This window comes from Cryptomeria japonica, chromosome 11 (assembly GCF_030272615.1).
Source record: "Cryptomeria japonica chromosome 11, Sugi_1.0, whole genome shotgun sequence".
Classification (NCBI taxonomy): Eukaryota; Viridiplantae; Streptophyta; class Pinopsida; order Cupressales; family Cupressaceae; genus Cryptomeria; species Cryptomeria japonica.
Window position 1 is genome coordinate 657363850 of NC_081415.1, and position 24075 is coordinate 657387924.

Genomic DNA, 24075 nt, shown 5'->3' on the forward strand with positions numbered 1-24075 from the left:
TTGAAGATTTATTTAACTTCCTAAGAGAAACTCTTTCACCTTCAAGTTTCTCACAATTTTCTTCTTTAACCTTGAGCTGACTTCTAATTTCTTCTTCTATTCTCTTTGCTTCTTCAATCTAAACCTTCATATCTACTATCAACTTTTCTGCATCCTCTAAGGCTTGATATTTCTTAGATTTTTCTTCACTCTCTTCTTGTAACAACAACTTTAAGCTCTGATTTTTCTTTCTTAGCTTCTTGATTTCATTTAGAGCACTTATCAGCGCTTGTTCAAGATCAACTTCTTCCTCTTCTTCATCAAAGTAGTCATCTTCTTCTTGGTTTTAGTAATGGTTTCTTTTAGAGCCATAAATAGAATCTCATCATTTAAGGACTCCTCTTCACTCGCATCCAATGAACAGCTTTCCTCCTTAGATTAGAAACTCCTTTTGAAGTTATGAGACTTCTTTTCCTTTTCCAAGTCTTTTTTGGCCGAACTTAGGCTTCTTCTCATAACTGTTGTCCTCATCCTTCTCATATGGACATTTGGCTGCAAAATGTCCTATCTTGCCACAGTTAAAGCACTTTAAAGGCAACTTGCCTTTATATTTTCCAAAACCCCATTTTAATTTTCTCACAAAGTGTGCCTCTTCACAATCAAATTCTCCATCAGAGCTTTCATTAGACACACAATCCTTATCTTTACTTTTCTTCGAGGCTTTGAAGGTTGTCTCCTTTTTAGATAAGGACTCAATATTTGTTCTCATCTCATATGCAGTTAGAATACCATGGAGCTTGTTAACAGACATTTTGTCAAGATCAGCCATCTCCTCAATTGCTGAAACTTTTGCAACAAATCTAGAGATCTTAAGATTTTCTAAACTACATTACTATCCTCAACCTTCTCTCTCAAACCCTTTAAAGAGTTTACAACTCCATCAACTCTCAAGATGTAGGCAACAACGTTCTTTTCTTCTCACATTCTAAGACTTTCAAACTGTATTCTATGAGTCTGAAGTTTGACCTTTTTAACCTTCTCATCACCTTCATATGACTTTTGAAGTTTCTCCCACATTACCTGGGCAATATCACATTGCATAACCTTTACAAATTCAATCTCTAGTAGACCACATAAATTAGCAAAACAGACTGTTAGAATGCAACAAAATATATATTACCAATCTAATTTGCAATTAAACTTCAATTACTTAATTAAAACTAATCTCAATTCTTAGGTAATAAAAAGGATACGAACGAAGTATTGGGATATGTCCTTAGGCGGTTGTAATGCCCGCCTTCTTGGAACCCATCATGGTTCCAAGCCTTCCTAGGGAAATCGATGGATAATTCGATTCCCGTCTTGGATGTAGCATCTTACATCCAAGCCTACCAAGGAAGATCGTCATATATGATCAATTCCTTGCCTTGGATGATACGTCTTATCATCCAAGTCTACCAGAGAGGACCGGCAAGATTTGTCTCTTCTTGGGTGAGCTTCCGACACCCAAGCTTTTAACATATATGCATATGAGTACTCAATATATACTACCTACCAGGGATTATCATAATCCCTGAATTAGGCTAAGGGAATTTTCTCCCAATAGCCTCCATCACATAGCTAAATTATTGTTATTCATATAACATTTTATATTTCATTATCATTTTAATCTATAATTTATACCTGCCTCTACATATTTCTTAATTACTATTATTGATCCTATATACATACAAATATCCTGCATACATACATATATATATTGCTACATATACATGAGACAATATTATTATAAAACTATAACTCTGTCAAAGAGACAGATCCATTATAAACATATATGTGTGTGTGTGGCACACACATCCACACACATATATATTCTTGTGGTGTAAAACTTAACAACTTACCTTTCTCGCAGACTGTTGGCGCAGCTTCCTGTACCTTCCCTTTTCCCTTATTCCCCCCATGCCTCTCCGTTGTTTGTAAATGCCGTCTTATATCTTGTTTGGGGATGATAAGTTATGTTGCCAAAAGTCATGCCTTATGTTCATTCATTTACTAATTGCGTCACTTCATTACCATTTGGTTAACAATTATACTTGCATTCTTATCCAATCCTATCTTATATGTCATCTTGTCTTATTCGATCTGCCTTGTTGTGATTATAATCGCTGTCTGTGGTTTCTTAATTCGTGTCTTCTATATACCACCGACAATGATTATCATGATTGCTGCATTAACACTAATTCGTTCTGTTTGCCACCTCTACGGTCTTAGCACAGTTGATCTATTTTGATGATTAATATTTAATTGAAATCTGTATTGTTCATTTCATAACTACTGTTACATGATTGCTGAATATCCCACCATACTGGATATCTTCTTAGACTAATCGATATATATATATTAGTCTTTATCGATTGTGTATGGAGGGTAGGCTATTAACATTGATGAACATAACTTAATTGATTGTTAGATGCTTAAGTCTTTGTTTCGTTGCTTATTCAGTGCTTCAAACCTTTAATGTAAGACACGTCTAATATTCCGTCACGCAATACGTATAAATTCGATGACTTAGTAAATATTTATTCTATGTATGAATACATGAATACAATGGATGGCGAGTTGTTGTAGCTTGTTGTATATGTATATTACTCATCACGTAGCTTGCTGTATATGTATATTACTCCAGGTATATATAATACCAAGTATATCGTAATGGTCTGATTATATATATATATATATATATATATATATATATATTATCAGACTGTATTTGAGTGTGTAATAAATATTAATATATAATAATATTTAATAAATAAATTTCAAATAATCATTTGTTGTTAATAGTAATAATTACTACATTTAGGATATATATATAACGATCAAGGAGGGGACATGACAAGTTGAAGGGATTACATAACCATTCACTACACTCATCCAAACATCAAAACCAAGAGACATCAAATAGGTCTTCACTTGTACACTCCAGAATGCATAATTAGAGCCACCAAACAAAGGTGCTCTGTTCGTAGCAAGTTCTTCAAGGGCATTCATTATGTGCTATCAAGATCAACCTCCAGGCTATTAAGCTCTATTTCCAAACGTATCTGGCTCTAATACCACTTGAAGAGCACACAAAAAATATTGAGAGGAGGGGGGGTTGCATAAGTATTTTACCTTTTAACAAAAACCAAACAAAAAGATGAAAAAAGTACACACAAACACAAGAACCCAAGATTTCACGTGGAAAACCTATTCGGGGAAAAAACCACGGTAGATCAAAATCTTTCTATAGCCAAATGGGCACCAACCCAATTTACATAAGTGAGCACCAACTCACTAAGAGCACCAACCCTGCTTGAAGCACCAACATAGTACAATAGAGGCACCAACCTTGACTTTAAAAAAGATTCAAGGTGAAGAAAGTAATCATACTCAATAATTTTGTAGCAGCGATCTGATTCCAATTGAGATTCTGTTTGATCACACCGGTTACACATTTTCACTTCTAAATTCAAATCAAAATCTTTAGCAAACAAACCAAGTATGTGAAACCTTGATTCCAATTCTGATAGATAAATTTTCACTGTGCATTCAATGTCCTTGAAAACTTCACGTGGCTGAAAACAAACTCCAGTAGACATATCTACTATTCAATAGCTATGATATTCCTTCTCAACTTACTGTGCTTCTACAAATGCATCAATATGCTCTCTCTCTAAAGAACACAAAATACCAAAAATCAAATCAGCTCAAACAATTTTGCAATCATGTATTATATCCTCCAAATCATAACCTTATATACACATACAAAAAGGACCCACACATTGGAATAAAGATGCGTGCTCTGCACTTCCTACGATAACTCTTGCTTCGCATCAGCAAATTGAGGTCTTCACAAAAACAATAGCTTACGGTTCACCCATCATACAAAAATCTTTTTGTTACATTTTCTGAAAACGTTACTACAATTCAACAATTTTAGCACAGGTTGTGTAAAAAACACGACTTGAAGACTGGTGATCCCTCACCTTTCTAGAACACACCACACACTTTATTTTTAAACAATATTGTGTTTATTAACATCACATTCACAACCCGCAAAATATTCCGTATGTTTTTTACATCCTTGCGCACCATCACGTTTTTTACATCCTCAAACTGTTTTCAAAGTTTGCATATATCATAACAAATTCTTTTGTTTTTCAGACTCCAACCACGATACTATATTGTTCAACTGCCGCCACTTCATAGAAGATACAATCCTTCATATATTTTTTTAATCAAAATAATTCTTAACATCCGTTGATAAGCTACTACCAGAAATACAACACCCAGTAATTGAAGAGACACAGCTCCACCTCATAACAATATTGTTATGCACCTACACACTCCTTAAAAAAAATGCATGCTTCCATAAAGAAAGCTGTGTGTCAAAAACGACATACTTTGTGCCTCCATAATACGAAAAATCTGTCAAAAAGAATTTTTAATGCACCCCCAAAACATAACTCAAAAAACATTTTTTGCAGCTCCAATGCACCAATAAAATCCATCTAAAATGCATCAAATCAAATTTGAAGACCTGCCCCACACAAGGTGTTACAAAGGAATCTGTAGTTATCACTCAAGAGGAGATAAGAAATGAATGATTTGATGCAAATAATAACGTAAAGCTGAACCTAACAATAGTGTGGAGTATATATGTTCAAAGCATATTTTGATTCAGCATCCACAACAAACTAATTAAAAATACGATTCCAAAGACCCCCTCCTCTAGAAAATTCAATAGATGACTTGTCAGGCTGACATAACACAAAGAAGAATGAGGCAGACACGTAGGCAGCTTAAGTAGGCAGCCAACTAGCTGAAACACACAGCCAAGCAGCTGAAGTAGACATGCAAACAGCTCAACCAAACATCCAAGCAGCTCAACCAGACAGGCAAGCAGCTCAACCAAGTAGGCAAAGTAGCAAAACCAGACAGGCAAGCAGCTCAACTGAAATTTTGATTCAATTTTTGAACCTCAACAACTGACTTTTGACGTCAATGACAAAATATTCAACAATTAAAGCTGAATAAAACACCCTAAAATGAGCCCTCAACCATTATGTCCAAAAATAGAACCTCCTTAAAAAAACAAAAAAATAGCAGTTTAGTGCATGAACACCCTTTTCTGTTTCTACAAAAAAAGCAATTAAAAAAGAGATTTCTCAAAATAGCAATTTTGTTCTGAACAACACTGTATCTTTCAAAGAACCTTGAGATCCTAATTGGAAAACCACGGATGATTTCACCAACCACAAACACCCTATTGTGGCAAGTCTGAAACCCAAAGATTTGTTAAAAAATGGGCCAAAATAGGCTTTAAGCCCTAGGACACCCTGGAAGAAAGCTAAAGAATGGAAAAATAGTTTGTAGAAAACAGACAACAATCTGATCTGAATAGATGCACACAAATAAGGCAATCTTGCTTTTAATGTTTTATTACTATTTTTATGTCGAAAATAGGCTCCTAGTGTTATTGAGGCGTATCTTAGGTGCGCATTTCAATTACCTGTACCACTCAAACTGGTGAAAAAGTGCTTTTGGCTTTCTCATGACACTCAAACTGGTGAAAAAGTGCTTTTGGCTTTCTCATGACACTCAACTTGGCAAAAGAGCACTTTTAGTGGTCTTTCACCATTTTTCTATCTCTTAATCAGATTATAATATGATCTGATGCATTGGAAAGTACTTTTTGTTGGCTATGCAATGACACTGATTATAACCTACAAGCATGGCATCCATGGGAGACAGCTATTGTATAATGACTTTAGAGGACAAATAACTTGTATTAAACAAGAAAGCAATAACTTTACCAAAAAAAATTGTTTGGGAAAATTTTTATTTGGGTACAACAATTAGAAACTTGTGAAGCTTAAAAATTCCTAACAAACATTAAAACACTAGTCAATGTGAAGTATCTCTTAGTATCAGACAACCCAGGACAAAAATACAGCAAGTTCTCCAAAAACTTGGTGAGTAAATGTGGCAAAATCTTGTGAGCAAAAAAAAAATCACGAGTAAATGTGACAACTTGGCGAACTACTATAACCATTGGCATCTGCATTCTTGTACCAACAACAAAACCCTAAGTACATTACAAAAAGATAAATTGGGAATATTACTGATTTTAATCTCTTAAATCCAGCAAAGCACATTCGTAATCTTGCAAGGATAAATTGGCAAAAAATTCAACTAGCTTTTCCAAGGTTTTGCAGAAGCCTCGAAAATTCAATAGCAAATAGGGTTAGAGGAAGTACTTAATTGTACAAAATTCTGGTTTTACTAACGTAATCGTGGCTGAAAAAGACAAAGATAACAATGTGTAAGAGCTTCATCCTTCATTGTAAGACCAAAGTTTTGGAAGACATCCTTGGGCAAGGCATTTGCAACAACAGCACATCTTGGGATGGTTGATTATTTCTAGCACAGGCTTCAACTCCTCCTCTAAGGATGATACAAATAGCCCTACCTATAGGTGATTCCGAAGGCTTGAAGAAATAGAAGTTGAGCAAGATTGGAAAAAATTAAATAGGAACAACCACTAAAACTATCAGTTAACTGCAACAGAATCAAGTTTTAAAGAGAAAGCAAACCGAAAAATCAGGAGCTACAGGATGCTATTTGCCAAGCCAAGGTAGACAAGATATCACAGATGCCCTAATTCAACATACAAGACATTGAATTTTACTAAGACAAGATGGTATCTAGCTACAACAGGGATAAGCACAAGTCATTTGTTAGGTATATGGATCACGGGGTTCGAATCACTCGCACACATATTGATTTGACCAAAGTGTTTAGAGTAACATATACGGGACCATCAATACAAATGCCCCCTAACAGCAATCAAACAAAAGCACAAAAAACACGTTATTCAGACTTTATGTACTGAAAATATTACCAAATGAAAAACGTGGCCAAGTGTAATTGAGGACTGAAAAAAGAATATTTGGGCATAAATGAATGATGTTGTGTGGAGATTATTCGTAAGAGGCTGCTTGGTGCTTCGTAAGTCTCTGATATTATGGTGTTGATTACCAACTACATGGTTGGGCTGAGCTAGGCTAAAATCTACAATTGTGGGGAGTCCTCTGCTTGTATTCATGAATTCCTTACCCTAAAGAGAAGGGATTTTATATGAGTCAATACACCATCAAGCTATTGTTAAAAGCAATCTCCACTCAAGTCACACTCAACCACAAGCTCTAAACAGGTATTAACTATGACTCAGCTGTGCTATCTGTCTTCAGATGAAATCATTGGGAACAATGGAGGGGGCACTGATTTTGAACAGGAATCAGTGAACAGTGAAATCTTAAGCAGCCCTTTATTGTATTGTATTCTACTGCCTTCCACCTCTCTCCCCAAAGAAAAAAGAGAAGCATTGGGTCAGTATTTGTCCAAAGCCTCAGCCAACCCGAGTTATTCAAAGAAAAAAAGAAAAAGTTCAGTAAGAATTTCAGAACACATAAACATTGAATTACAATACATATGTCAATTAATAAATCCACAAAAACAAAATGACATAGCGAGTCATTTACTTCTTTTGGCATATGTAAACAAACCAATAGCATCGCTTTATGCTAAATGTGAGTACAAGCAATCTTAGTTTTAGTGAAAATAAACACATTTCCTCAACATTACAAAGAAATAAATTGCACGCTTGATGGTAAAAGCAATTGCTAAAACGAAGTTTATTTCAAGAAGTTAAAGGTAATTTGCTATCTTTTTTGGAAGAACTCACAAAACAATTAAGCACATTGCCGAGCTTATTCAATTGACTCAGAGTCTTGAAAGAAATGATTCAAGATACCATAATCTGCAACTGTAACCGGAGAATTGTCCATCTTAGATTGGGTATCTGACTGTAAAAGGCTCCTCTGCACTCCCTGAAGATCCGTATTATGTCAAAGAAGTACACACTTAGTCAATATGCTGTTGACACTTGTTGTCAAAATTTATAACGCAAAAATGTTTATGATTTCTTTTCTCTTTGCCTTGTTTTTCAATTATTATCGACACTACAAACAAAAACACATGCCATAAGAAAGCTAGAGAATCGTGCATTCACAATCAAATCTCAATATTCAAATAAATACATACGATTAATATTTCTCCAAACATATGTCCTGCAAAGTTTCAAAACGCATTTGAACTGAAAGGTAAAGAAAACTTTCGGATTGCTACAGGAATGATTAGATTTTGGAATTTATTGATATCAATCAATTATCAATGGATGATTCGGAAACATTATCTAGAATACTTTCATTGATTAACAAAACACCTAATTAGACAAATCTCACAATGCGCCAAGAAGGAGAAGGGCAAAACCTGAATATATAAGATAAATTGGACTGCGTAACTCTACTTGTATAGCTAAGTTGCTACCATTTTCATGAACGCGAGAATGGGCTCACGATTACAATATGAATGAGAGGATGGAATTATCGGAAGAGAGTAGAGAAGATAAAATACCTGACAAAGACGAGCTGCCAGAGACACAGCCTTAATTGCAATAGCCAGATCTTGCTCGTAACTCATCTTCACTCTGCTTCTGCTTCTCCCTCTACACCTTCTGTTCAATGTCAATGATGATGTATAAAGCTGTAATATACTGCTACTTGAAGTCCTTGAAAATGCGTTTGCGCGGTTCGCACAAAAAACAGACATAGCCTTCGCTTCTCCAGCAAATCTTAAAAAAATTGATATCCACATGGGGCATCTTAAAAAGGGGGGAATTTTGTAAGACCCCTGGCCCTAATACTCCAAAAGTACATGCTACTTGTTTAAAGAGTTTTGTTTTTTTTTACCAAAAACTCTCAAAATAGGCATTAAATAATTAAATTTGGTTATAGTGATGATGTTTGTAGAGTGTTTTAAGATTTTAAATAGAAAAAAAGATTCACTCAATTTATTATATCAAAAGTTTTTTAAGAAGAAGAAAATTTTAACGTTCTTTTTATGCAAGGTGATGACATTCTAAAATGAAATGTTTTTATATTTCTACTTTCTAGAAGTGCAAAAAAATACACATTCTTTCTTCCCAAGTTTCTTTTGGCCTTTTCCAATGTCCAATTTCACAAGTTTTTAACTAAGCAATAAGAATTTTGGCTCTCCGCAAAATATTAGTCCTTATGTACACTTTTTGGTTATAATGAAAAGTGGGATTGAACTCATTGATATAATATTTTTTCTTTTTCTCTAGCCCTTTACCCCAAATATACTTGTTGACCTTGTCCACAACAAAAGACTTTATCTCTTACTATTTGTGAATCATGTACTCAAATAGATGTTGTATTTGCTTCCTAAATTAAAAATTAGAACATTTATAATGCATAAGAAAATTGTAACAAAAGGTTTACATATTAATCAAAAACATTAACCAACCGATACACATTGAGACTGTTATAAAGTACCATATATATATATGGCACACCAAAACTAGGAAGCCAAAACTAAAGACAAACTCAAAACACACCAACGCTATTTACAAATATACACAGGGGGTGGGATATCCATGTTGCACGATCGCATTGTCGAGTGGTCGCTACTGCTTTGACCCATTGTCAATTGTTCAGCCCTTATGAAAGCTACTTATGTGCCAGTGGGCGTGAATAGAACCAATGTGTGGTTTCTCATAACTCTTCGCCTCAATAATTGATTCCTCCTAACTGGGGATGACTCACTTCCCAAGAAATGCTCCTCGGCTAAATGAATAATTCCACGGACATGGACAGGCCACTCATTGCACCAAATAAAATGCATGACCCTATATGTAAGTCAGTAGTTGTCTGTATGAATGAATATGAGCCCATAAGGGAGGGAGTTAAGGTGGTTCAGCATGAAAACCTTACTTTTTCCGTCGTTGTAAAAAATGAAACCACCTACCGAACAACACCACTTTGCTATCGTAGGGCGGACATTCCCAATATGGATGAAAGCACAAAAACCAGATCTGTGACAGCCCTTCGTTTTATCTATGATGATAGAGAGAGATGATGATTCTCGATGACAGAGAGATGATGGTGATTTTATTATGCGATAGCTTATTGCTGGCATTACTCAACGTTTCTAATGCCTGCAAGCACGACCAGAAAATGGAGAAAGGCCCAATGGGACTGATTGAGAGCCTAATGGGGGTTTGATCAAGCTGATTTAGAGGTGGTGCCACCCATGAACAACCAGAAAGATCTTCTTTCATAGCCTAAATTCGAACCCATCCGGAGTAAGCGGTGACTGGGTTGTCCTACTTCAAGTTTGTTTGTAGCCTTCTCCATTCGAAGAAAGAATCCAGAGGTTGGGGAATCATTTTCATCCATCAAGCGGCTCACTACCACTCCCATGTATGCAAGCAAGTTGGGGAATTTGCCATATATATATATATATATATATATATATATATATATATATATATATATATATATATATATATAAAAGTTAGTATGAGCCCGGGTACTCTATATTAATTACATACACTATGGTAAGATCAAAAAGAAGGGGAGGATTTACTCTTAAATGCCCTTTCTCGCCCTTCTCGGACCTGAAGTCATGACCTTGACCTGATTTGGAAAGACCTTTGCCCCCCTCCCACAATAATCTATATCCTCCCAACTAGCCATAGAATAGGAGGGGCCTAGTTAATCTACCGACTACCTAGCTTCTATATCTTCTTGCCATAGAATAGTAGGGGCCCACCCCCTTGAGAATAGTAGGAGCCAGCTGAATAGTAGAGGCCTCCCACCCTTTATCACCACTTGGGCCAGATTCTATACGTAACATGCCCCCCCCCCCACCCCAAAAAAAAAGAATAGTTCTATTCTACCCCTACCATTTGCCAGGGGGTGGGTGGTAGAAGTGAAGCAGGGTGGTAAGCAGATAATATACCTCGACGGAACTAGAATCCCTATGAATGCACACGGGGTGGGTGGTTAGCGGGTGGGAAGTAGTTATAGTCGGTAGATTAGTTGAAGTGCCCTTAAAATAGTAGGGGGTGATAAATGTCGGAATAGTTATGATGCTCTTCATCAGGGTGGGCCCCTACTATTCTAAGGGGTGGTTCAAGGCGGTCCATCAAGTTCAAATCCTCCCGCTCCAACTACTACATCATAAATAGGAGATGGTGATCGACTACCCAATCCAACTCTAAAGTAATGACCTGCCAGATTAATTCACCCCCACCCCCCCCCCACCATAGTTGTTATTGGGCGAGCCTCTACTATTTTGCTGGGGCTAGAGGGTGTACATTAATCGATTGGGGGTAGGGGAGCCCATTTCGAATAGTAGGGGGCTAGAGTAATGCTAAAATAGTTCTAGAATCACCCCATATCCTCCTCCCACCCACCTCTAGGGGAATAAGGAATCTTAGTTGCATCTCCCACGTAACACTATTCCCTTAGAATAGTAGGGGCATCCCACCCACCCTTGGATTACCCCCGGGGTTAACTACTCACCCCTCTCACCAACCCCTAGAGATAGTTGGTGGGGTGGGGTGCGGGGGGGGGCTCGATAGTTCCAGGCCACCAGAGCCATCTCATCCCTCCTAATATATATATCCATTGGCAAAGGCAACAAAAAAATGACAATGATTATATAAAATGCATAGCATTTTTACATAGACCAAGATTGCTCTCACATTGAAACTTCATAGTTTTATCTTTGATTTTTCATAGTTGTTGCTTAACCTTGGCATTCTTCTTGCATAATATTTGGATATGCGAGAAAAGAAAGGCCACCTGAAGAAATATGTCATAGTAAAGCCTCTAAGCTTGCTCTCGCACTAAAACTTCATAATTTGATCTTTGATTTTTCGTAGTTGTTGCTTAACCCTAGCATTCTTCTTGCACAATGTTTGGATCTGTGAGAAAAGAAAGGCCACCTAAAGAAATATGTCATAGTAAAGCCTTGGAGTACCAGTTACAAGATGATAATTGTTAGAAAACACTACAGAAAAATTGTTCTTTCGTATATTTTTTAAAACCACTCGTCAAATAGAATCAACAATAACATCATTTTGCATTCCAAAACCAAGAATAACTTCTTTCCAATTCAAATCATGATGAAATATAGCAGAAAAGTCTTTAAACATAGTAGACCATTGCCTTTTAACATACAAGTAGTCCCAAAATATATGCTTCAAACTTTCAATGCTATTACAAAAGGGACAAGTAGCTAGTTGGACCATAATAGATTTCAATTTATCTCCCACAAGTAGTTTATAATGTAATATTTTCCATGCTAGAACTTGGGTATCAAAGTTAGCTTTAGATTTCCATACTTGAACACTTGTTGTGATCCAAAATTGGCAATAAATTTGCTACCAACTAGGAAGTAATTGGATATATATTTTTTCTTGAGAGGAAGGTGGTTGAAGTGACTAGAAGACAGCCACTTCTAGTCTTTAAAAAGGTAACAATCTCTTGAGGTACAGAGCATCATAGTCAAATCAAGAGGAACTAAGAACTAAACAAAAATAAAAAATTGTTCATATTTCTCTGGGACTGCAGATCATCATTATGATTTGGTCTATTTTGTCTCAGCCATCCTTATATTTGGCCAATTTTGTCACATATGCCCTCTATCTTGTCATTTGTTGCTCTGATCCAACTAAGAGCACGTGATTGTATAAGGTATTTTTTGGGGTTGTGATCTCTCAGCCCCTTTTTTTTAATACAGTCACATTGTTCTAATTGCTACACCATCTTGGACATCTTCTAATCTCTGCTAAGGCTTTTGATCTATTAATGGTTCTTTAGCAATTTGTTCCTTTTCTTCTATGATTGTCACTAACTGCATGTATTAAGGACTGATATTGCTTTGGTTGTGGCATTCACATTACTGTTTCTGAGATCTTCATTGAAACCCTTGTGTACGAGGACTCTTTGTATAGGATTGTTGTCATCATGACAAAATCATGACATGCTTATGATTTTGTGCAATCTCCATAATCAATATTTTGGTACTGCATTAATGTTTGAGATTGTTTTCAATGATTATCATTATGCATCTTGGACTTTTCTAGATCGTGGCTTTCTCTTATCACTATATTTTAAACCCTTCACTGTCACTTTCTCCATTATGCCTATGATCTATAATTATAATTCATGCCTATATTGTTATAGTTCATGATCGCGAGAATCCACGTGCTATGATTGCATGCTCTACTCTTGAGGATAATTCACACCTAGAATAATCATGGATGAATGTCTTCTCTACATATGTTATTGTATCATCTTCTATCATGGTCTGAGTGCATTTAATATATGAGGTTACTCCTTATGATTGTCTTTAACCTGTGTGATGCTCTAAAACCTCGCTCTATCATATATGAGTGCTTCTATTGGTGTTATCTAAGATGATTATCACGGTCTCTTTGTGGCCTCTCATTATGATTTAAATTGTTCTAAAACTTTTGACAGAGCATAAAAATCTCCATTGCACTGGTCCCTCAAGGCATTATCTTCATGGGTTTATCATTCTTTGCTTTGAGAGCTATTTCATCTCTAATGCATCTAATTGTGGATGCCTTCCCAATACCCCCTTTATCCTTGGTGTTCCTAAGAGGATTGTTTTATACCCTCTTCATGGTACTGAAACATTGTCACAATCCTTTAAAACTCACCTTAATGTCTTGTGTACATATGGCATAAGGTTGCACTGTCTTTTATTGATGTGGCTTAATGACTACTTGATCATTGATGCTCTACACTCATAGATCTTCTTTTAAACTGCTCTTTGATCTATTAATGGGATGGATGCCCTTGATTGACAAAGCTATGAATCATGGCAATGGCCTGGACTATGTGAGCTTCTCCACGAACCATTTACTCCCCATTAGGTTTTGGAATGTTGTCCTTTTTATTATGTATGACTACTCATAACAATTCTAAACTGCCTTGTACACTATTATGTTCTCCTTTGGTGCAGGAGCACCTAGGTGGCCATATGTTTCTTTTTGTCCATGTTGAGTTATTTAAAGTTTCATGTCATGTCAAGATGTAATAAGGTCATGAATGACCATTCTTCATGTAATAATGTCCTTGAAGGCCAATTTGTAATGATTGAGTTCAGGTTGTAGGTGTGTTGTCTCAATATTGTCAAAGTTGTCGTTATTGGGTGAAAGTGTGTCAAGACATAAAATGGGGTATTTGATCATGTATAAAGGTTATTTGGACCTATTTTAATGTATTCATAATGGTTTGAGTTCATAGAGGTCTTATTTTGGACAATGAGTCAAGTTGTGTAAAAAATTGTCAAGAATGGCAAAAGTTGTCAAAAACAATTTTGCACCACATTGGTGATTAAGTGTTAGTTTGTTAATACCAATTAAAATTTAAGTTGTAACCATTAGGGAAGGTTTTAAAATATTTAAAAGTCTCTTCCCTCAACCAATGAGGGGTTAGAGTTGATATGAATGTATTGAAGGAGAAAATCAATAAAGAATTTTGAGTTCCCTGCAAATTCTCTACGATTTCCAGGCGTAACAGTCTGATCTACTGTATATTTATCTATGAAAACATATCTCTTAGAATTGGAAACCTTTTTTTCATGGAAGATGAGTGAATCCCCTAAAATTTGGTTTTTGTTTCATTTGATTTCATCATGTTTTGAAGGAGATACATTATTTTTTGTAAAAACTATCAAACCCTACCCCAGGGTTCACAAGGGCTTAATAAAATGTAAAAACCTTACTTATCATCCATGAAATAAGCCTAAAATTGTTGAGGATTTGTATTTTTTTATTCTCTTTCATGATTTGATGCTTGCAGGGCTCCATAATGAAGTTAGCACATGCAAAAATGGTACAAAGTTCTAATTTTATGAGTCTCAATAAGAAAAGATAGTGAATTTAATGGTGTAAGGGTGGTGCGTATGCAAATTTGGGTTCCCAGAGGTTGGGTGAAGGTTTAGAGTGGTGTGAGGGGTTAGTGAAGACCCTTGTAAAGTCTTTGAGGCCCTTTATTGATAAAAAATCTCATCATTTTTATGACTGTCCTAAAATTGGGCATATTGTTGTCCTAATGAACTAATAACCCGAGATTTTGTGAATATGATGCAAAAAAAGGGTTTGGTGAGTGGAGGACACTTGGGAAAGGTTTGTGGTGGTCCTTAGTAACCTCTGAAGGTGATAGTAAGCCTTGGTGAGAGGAATTGACTTAAATTATTATGACTGTCCTAAACAAAGTTGTGGCTGCCACAATGAACCAGTGATATAGCAACAAGTTTTCTTTATGGTCTTTAGGGTGGATGGGAGGGTGAAGGATGGTGATTTTCCTATGTTTGAGAGTCTCTTTAAGTCCTTTGGGTTGTTGAATATCTATTTTTCATTGTGAGTTATGCTTATGGACAAGTTGGGGTCCTAATAGGAGTTGGTCTTATGTGAGTAGGGTTTAAGGGTTTGGTGTGATCTAGGGGTTGGAGAGACTCATATTGACCTTGAATAAGTTTGTTGAACCCAATATAATTAATTCTAATGGTTTTACAAGGGTTGGGAGGCATGAGTACACTTTTGGGGTGTTGAAGCCTATTGAGCACCTATTAACCTTGTGAGGGCTCTTAAGAGTTTGTGAAGAGTTGACACCTATTTGAATAGGTGAGTTGGGAGAAAGATCTCCCTGGTTTGTTGTGTTTGTTGGATACTCTGCATCATCCTTAATGACTGAAACTCTGCAGTTTGAATCTTCATATCTTAAAGGCATCTTTTCTCTGTTTTGGACTATGAGTAGCTCATGTAACCCTCCATGCTTTACACAACACCCAATGATCATTATATTGAGTCTTTCACAGCCGATCATTATCAACTTTTTTATAAGATTCTCTCATAAGTTCTATAGAATCATGGATCTCTAGGACTACTGTGAATATCATTGTGAATTGTCCTCTCCTCAATAACCATGACCTATGGGACAGTGATAAGCGCTACTCTTATTGATGCACTTCAAATGGATTACTGTTTGCTCAATCAAACACTGATCCTTTTTGTACTATTCCGACACTACTATTGCTCTTCTATTGATTGTGAGATATTTATTGGTTGGATCTTCATACATAAGTGTTATAAAACACTACTCTTACTATTTTAAAAGATTAATCTCCATGCCACAATCTTGCATTTCTTTTGTGCTTAAAGCCTTGTCTCACTTGTATGATGGTCTTCGTGAATGAGTATCCCTCCCTTATGACAGTATGTTGGTACTGATATCTAGGATCTGCATGCTCCTATTAGCCTATTGCCATAAGCAACACGTATTCCTTCATTGTGACCACCATGGAAGATGGAGAATTATTGTTGCATCTTTATCAAGGAACTTGCACTTATCCCTAGCAGCATGCTGGGCTCAACCCTTGTGGGAGCCCATTTTACTCCACATGTTGAAAATAGATAAAATGAAATAGTGGCAAAAGATTTCATCTATACCTACACAGGAAGCAAACATGTTATAAAAATATGTGCATGTGACAAATGTGTTTGATAATTCTCCCGTTTTCTTGGACATCTATGGTATGTTGGCCTTTTTAATGCATGAAAATGATCATATTACATGTTTATAGATGAATGTGTATATATGGATTAGTGATATTTCATTTCTTTAACACATTTCTCTCTTAGATGCGGGAAACTAGGAGCAACAAGGAAGCATCTAAGGCAAGTGAAGAATGGGACATGACACAGAAGCGGGATAACTCAAGCTAGACTCATCATTCAGACAATGATGGGTCATTTTTCCCTATATGTGCACTTTTTTTTCTTTTCCATAAATGCACAAAGTTTTCATTTGTTTGCATTAGAAAAGTTATTCTCATGGCTTGTGTGAGACATTGCACATTTGTACTATCAATAAAGACTATCTTTTTGAAAAGATTTGTGAAAATCTCTTTTATGTTACATGCATTTGCATAAAGCAATGTAGTAGTATAGTCTTCTGATTTTCTTTTACGCACATGGATGTAATATAGTAGAGATAAAATGTACCCATCTTTCATTTGTCAATCATGACAACTATACCTATTTGAGCTAGTAGCAAAATTAGGTAACGTTGTGTAGCCCAAAATTGATTTTGATCTTATTCCATGAAGCCCAATCAAGCGTTTCAAAATTCCAAATATCTTTAAATTGCCTTATCCCCTTTTTGAATAAGTAATATGCATATCTAGGGAAAAACGTGGCCAATGGCTAGTTATGGTAACTAACAAGTCTATTCCACAAAATTAAAGGCAAAATAAAATTGAAACCACGTTGTAAATGTTATAAGTGTGGTTGATTTTGCACCAAAAGATCGACCTGTTAATGCCCAATACAACCCCTAGACTTATAGAATCCATAGGAGGTGATTAAGTCATGTCACAAACTTGAGCGTTGTGTTGCACAACATAAGGAGACCAAGGGCGCACACCTTGCAACAATCCCCCCAATGCAAGTGAGGGGTTTTAACCTATGACCAAGCTCTAATACAACTTGTTACAAGTGCGGTTGTCGTTGCACCAAAAGATCGACCTATTAATGTCCGATACAACCACTAGACTTATAGAATCCATAAGAGGTGGTTAAGCCATGTCACAAACTCGAGCATTGTGCTGCACAACATAAGGAGACCAAGGGTGCACACCTTGCAACAGTACAGAGGAACCATTCCACTTCAAAAACTTATAAATAGATTGCCATGCAGTCTATATGGATTGAAGAGGAAATGAAGAGCTCTAATTTTAAAGAACGACACCATAAGCATTTTGTCAAACCAATTGACATCTTGCCACTTTTCTTTATTGCAACTTCTATGATCTGTTGATGGACTAAATTTTTCCATGATTCCTCTCCACTAGCAACTCTAACAATCCATTTAGCAACAATACAAGTCCCTTGAGTTTGGGGATCTATAAGCCCTAGACCACCTTTATGTCTTGGTTGAATACAATGAGACCATGAAGAAGCAATGAACCTAGCACTCCCATCCCACTTTGACCACAAAAATTTACGGATTATTCTATTGAGTTCTTCATAACTTTTCTTGGATGGCATCCAACAAGATGAGTAATACACATGGGTTGCAATAAGAATCTTATTGGGAACTTGAATTTTTCCAGCTAAGGACAAAAGTTTATTACCAAAGTTAAATAGTTTATTTTTTAGTCTATTTAGAAACCAAGCCCACATATCAGAAAGAGAAACTCCCAAACCAAAGGGAATGCCTAGATATCTGGTGAATTCTCCATGTTTGATTTGCCTCCATTCATTTGGTATCTAATGTGGAATAGGATCAAGCAAAGTCATTAGATATTCAGTTTTATTGTGAGTTAAACGTGAACTAGAAATTTCACAATACAGGTTTAAAATGGCTAAAGTATTGTTCAATTCCTCTTCAGAGTTGTGCAAGAATACCATACTATCATCAAAAAAGTGGGAATTAATTACCACCTTATTTTGAGTAATAGAGATTCCTTTGATCAACTTCATATGAGTGGATTTTTAGAGAAGATAACCCAATGCATCAGTTGTAAGAAAATATAAAAAGGGGGACAAATGGTATCCTTGCCTTATAGAGCATTGTAGATCAAAGGAATTTGACATAGTCTTATTGATAATAAGGTGTGCATTAGCATCTTTGAACATGTTGTTGAATTTTAGTCCCAAAACCCAGCCATTACAGCATTTTAAGAATGAAACTCCAGCGGATTCTATCCTATGCCTTGTCAAAATCTAACTTAACAACCAAGGTATTTTGGCCTGATAGTTGAGCCCATTATGTGGTTTCCCAAGCCAACATAAGATTGTCAAGTATATATCTTCGTTTTAAAAAAATAGTTTGCTCAGCCCTCACAATCACTTGGACAATGGGTCTAACTTTGATAGCTAAGGCCTTTGTAATAATTTTATATGAGATATTTAATAAGGTATTTGGTTTCCAACCAACAATAATATTCTCATTCTTCCCTTTAGGAATGAGTTTAATTATGCCTTTGATGATATTATGATCCAATGACCCATTCTGAAAGGCTTCTAAGTAAACATACATAAATCATCCTTAATATGATTCCACATAACTTGATAAAATTCAACTAGAAGACCATTCGAGCATGGGTTTTTGATGGTTTCATAGAGAAAAGAGTGTGCTCAATCTCTTCGAAGGAGAGAATACGGTCCAAGAATTTGCTATAGCTAGGATCAATCATGTCAGGGATGCAATCTTGGATACCTGCTTCCAAGGCTTATTGGATATCTATACAATTGGAATCCTCTCTAAATAGTTGTTCATAAAAATTACAGAATAAACTAGTAATTTCAACATTATTGGTATGATATCCACTTTCATCCTTTATGGCATGAATCCTTTCTTTTTTGTGTGTTTATAATTGAGATAATTAAAGAAAAATTTAGAACCCTTATTCCCATCCTTGATTTAATGAAGTTCGCTTATGATTTTAGCACCTTGCCCTTTATAATGATCAATTTTACGCAACTGGGCTTCAGTAGCAGCAATGTGACTTTGTATTAATTCATTATGTGGATTACAGTTTAATTTTTTTCTAGCTTGTTCTAGCTGCCCCTAGAGGGATCTCTCTCTTCGTTTACCTCTCCAAACCATTCTTCTTCCAAAGGAACAAAGAAATTCAACACATGAGAAATTGTAGCATTCCACCAAGCAATCCAAGACTCCCCATCAAGAGGTTTGAGGATTGAGTTCCAAATTCCCTCTCAAGGGTTGAAACACATTCAGGATTTTCAAATGAGAAATATTAAGTTTAAAGGGAAGCAAGGAGGAAGGTTCCACGTTTGGAGAGAGAGGGAGGCAACAAATGATTGGAAAATGGTTAGATAAGGTAGTTGAATAATCCACTTGCACATAATAATCAGAGAAAGACTTGTCCAATTGGATATTGTGAGAAACATAAAAAATGTTCTAGCCTACTCAATTTCCTATCACTGCTAGGTTTGTAATTAGACCAAGTAAACTAGCTATTACCATGACTATAGAATTTGTTATGGATGAGATCCATTTTTCAAATTCCTCTTGGGTAAGTTTGAAGTAGTTAAACCAACTACGGTCCTCATGATGCTCCGCCATATTAAAATCACCACCTAGCACCCAATCAGCATTAGGAAGACTTCTAGACATCCAATCCCAAAGAGCAACCCTTTCTCTTGGATTGTTAGGAGCATATATGGAGAAAAAACCCAAGGGTTGTCCATTGATAAAAGAAAGGGCCCAAACACAATTGTGTGAAGGGTCCTCTCCCTTATCAATCACGTACTTAGAAATCCACAGAGACAATCCAAGAACCGCACCTCCACTTCCCTCTCTACGAGATGTATGAATGAAAAGAGCATCTTTCCAAAGGCTGAAAAGAGTGGCATCCAAATGATCATTACTGATTTTGACTTCTTGTAAAAATAACACATCTAGTTTCCATTTCATTAGAGTGTCTTTGACTTTAAATTTTCGATGTGGATGGGACAACTCTCTCATGTTCCAAGATAATATCTTGCAATTCATGATGAACTAACAAGAGTATTATCATCCTCCTATGGCTAGACTCCAAACCGACTAGAAATGACAACTCCTTGTTCGAAATTCTCATTCTCTTTTGAAACTACTAAAGGAGATCTAGACCTTTGTCTAGGATTCAGAGAAGGAGAAATAGATCTACTATGGGATTTCAACAATCTAGAAGAATGAAGATGAGGTGACTCATTGGGTGATGAAAATAAAGAAGATGGTTCTTTTCTTTTCCGAACAATCCTCCATTCATCAGTCATAATAGCATCCTTATATGATGTCATGCCCACTGAAGGGGATTTAGAATGAGGAGGACCATAATAAGGAACAACAACAACGGACTGGGGTAGAGGAGAAGGGTGGGTTTTACTAACTAGCTTTGGCTGCAAAATGGGATTATTGGCAACATTGGTAGAAGTGCCTTGAGTGGAAGACAAAGGAGACTTATTTTTCCTAACAGGGAAATCTTTGATCAAATGTCCATCTTGTCGACAAAAAAATGGGCATTTGGCTTGTTCAAATAAACTACAGGTTGATCTAGTTCAAAAAATGGGCAAAACAAATTAATATTCTCTGGTAAAGGTTTGTTCAAATCAATTTCTACACAAGCTAGGATGAATCCTCAAACTAGAAAATTTATTCGTTCTTTGTTTGCACCAAATGACCTTGCCCAATTGAGCTACAATATCTTTCAAGAAAGGTCTAAAGGTCAAATTAAGAAATGGCAATTCCAACCACATGGGATAATGAGAACAAGAAGGGCCTTCTAGGTGGAAGTCAAAATTCCAAACTTGCAAATAACACACTTGACCACATATAATCCATGTACCATATTGAAGAACAGCCTGAGCATGCTCAGTAGATTTAAATATATAAGATACATACCCTTTTCCCAATCCCCTAATTGATTCAATTATCCATCCTTTATTTTCACAATTTTGTTTGGCCCATTTATAAAAATCAAACTCAATAGGGATCCCTCTTAAGAAAAATAAAATAACAGTTTTGTTTTGATATTCAACAATGCATTCAACAACTTCATCAAGAAAATAGAATTCTAAAGTCTTACCTTGCTCATCTCTTGCTTCTTGCATCCTTCCTTTTTGCCCATCTTGAATAGGGGTTTCCTCTCCTGTGATTGGTAGAGGGCTATTATGTTGTCCTTCTAACATCGACAAATCTTTTGTTGAATCCTTGTCTTTGTTGGACACCATAGAGCCCTCATCTTTGTTAGATTCTGATGGAGGGGTATTTTTAACCATTCTTGCTTCTGATTTCATCCTCATCTCTTTCGTTCCTAGCGGCACACACTTTGTTCTCTTTTCTTGGCTACCCTCCACCTCCAAGTCCTGAGAGGAAGGATAATAAGACATGCAAAAAACCAGAACATCATGCCAAGGATTTGACGTATGAGGAAAATCCACCAAAAGCCCACTTAAATTAACTTCAAACCCTATAGGGATCCGTTGAAATGGAGAGACACAGAGGAGACTAGCACTATAGTAGCTCGCTTAGGCTTAGCAGAAAACGCACGTTGTGTTCGCTCACCTTTTTGAGTGTTTGACTAGACAAATTGAGGATTACACAAGTATGTACTTTGTTTCTCATGGAAAGCAATTTCTATCATCTTTTCTTTAAGATAGAAAGTCAATTGTTGCTTCTGGAAATATGAGCTAATGCCACATTAGAGATACATACTCCTTTGAGATTGTTGCAATGATTCCATTCCATTCTCGATTTTAACTCAAGTTGATCCATATAAGAAACCATCTATTTCCCTTTCATTAATAAACAAAAACTAAGATGATAGGTAGAGGGGAAGAAACTTTCTCTCAGCTCAATGCAGCAAAGTGTGACCAATAGATTAAAGTGTTGCCTTTCTCTTTCTCACACATTAAACCTTCTGCTCTAGCTACAAACATAGTAACAAAATGGATTATATCTCTCTGAGTTTGAATACAAAAATGTGTGTATAATGGCAAAGGGCATTGCTTATTAAAGTATGCCACAATCTCCTTAAAGGAAAATCATTGACACCATTTTTTTTTTTTTTGAAATGATCTACAAATCATATTACTTGGCATTAAAAGCCATAATAGAAAAGGAGAGTGTTAGTAGCGGGCCAGCGTCCCTCACAGGGATTCGCGACATTGTTTAACAACCTCATGTGGATTCTATAAATCTAGTGGTTGTATCGGACATTAACAAGTCGATCTTTTGGTGCAATGACAACCCTAGCTTGTAACAAGTGGTATCAGAGCTTGGTCACAGGTTTGAATCACGCAGGCCACGACGAGTGACACTGGGAGGGGGATTGTTAGCAGTGGGCCAGCGTCCCTCGCGAGGATTCGTGACATGGTTTAATAGCCTCTCATGGATTCTATAAGTCTAGTGGTTGTATCAGGCATTGACAAGTCGATGTTTTGGTGCAACAACAACCCTATCTTGAAATAAAGAGGAGGGAACTCACATATAGAGGCATGCAAATCTTCAAAACAAAACAATCATATATGTTTGTAGATTCAAGGTTGGGTCGTTTGCAGTATATGTAACATTCTTTTGGGACCAACTGCATAGTTTGTACAAAGATATTTTGGGAACAATTGCCTAGTTTGTGTATTATTCTTTTGGGATCACTTGTATAGTTTGTTTAAGTTTCACATGAAGATTTACACAATCATAGGATGATTAAAGTTAACCCATTTTTCATGTTGAATAATGAAGTGCAAATAAATTAAATAAACAGAATAAAAAATCAAAGAACAAAAGATAACTAGAATTTTATGGTGGTTTTCCAAGATGGCTACATCCACTTTCAAAGTGGGGAAATCTCTATTTTTGTTTGCTCTTATATACAATAACGAGCTTCAACTCTCCAATATTCAATGAATTACATTGTCCATATGGCTTTTAATAAGCCTTCAAATGAAAATACCAAGATTCATATTATTGGAGGGAAAGGATTGCAGGGCTTGATATAACCAACAATCTCCCACTTGAAGTTGATGATTGCTGCAACACTTTAGATACGTTCCCCTACTTTGGTAATATTATCAAATATTGACAATGCCATGAGAAGTCTTGCAAAACTTGAACTTCTCCCTCCAATGCATCGACCCAATTTATCTTAGTATCGATCTTTTCAACTTGCAACTTGCCTTCTTCAAGAACACTTTGAATGAAATGATATAATGCAACATTATTTGCCAAGGGAATAGCATTGTTGCTATCACAAAATAAAGTGAAATTATGTTGCTTGCAGCCCAATTCACCCAAAAATCGCAACAACTATATCATCTCCTTTGCTCCTTCGATGAAAACAATGTACCCAACTTCTATATGAGAAAGTGCAACCACTTGTTGCAATCTGGAAACCCAACCAATTGTTGTCTTTGCAAATGTAAATATATAACATGTAGTTGATCTACATTTGTCCAAGTCTCTAAGAATATCAAAATCAATGAAGCCTCGCAGTTGTGCATCACTTCCTTCAAAACACAAAACATAATTTGAAGTACATTTCAAATACTTCAAGATCCACTTAACCACATCCCAATGAACT

The 24075-nt window shown here is 36.1% G+C and overlaps 1 protein-coding gene across 1 annotated transcript in view; it reads right to left on the reverse strand.

Moving 5' to 3' along the window:
* Window positions 1-8779, reverse strand: part of LOC131065124 (SAL1 phosphatase) — a 78790-nt gene extending 70011 nt beyond the window's left edge. The window contains exons 1-2 of the mRNA XM_057999541.2: window positions 8500-8779; window positions 7838-7913 (exon numbers count right to left, since the gene is read on the reverse strand). Coding sequence (XP_057855524.2) covers window positions 7838-7913; window positions 8500-8739 — 316 coding nt within the window. The 5' untranslated portion in view covers window positions 8740-8779. The remainder of the gene's footprint in view (window positions 1-7837; window positions 7914-8499) is intronic.
* Window positions 8780-24075: the final 15296 nt, after the last annotated feature.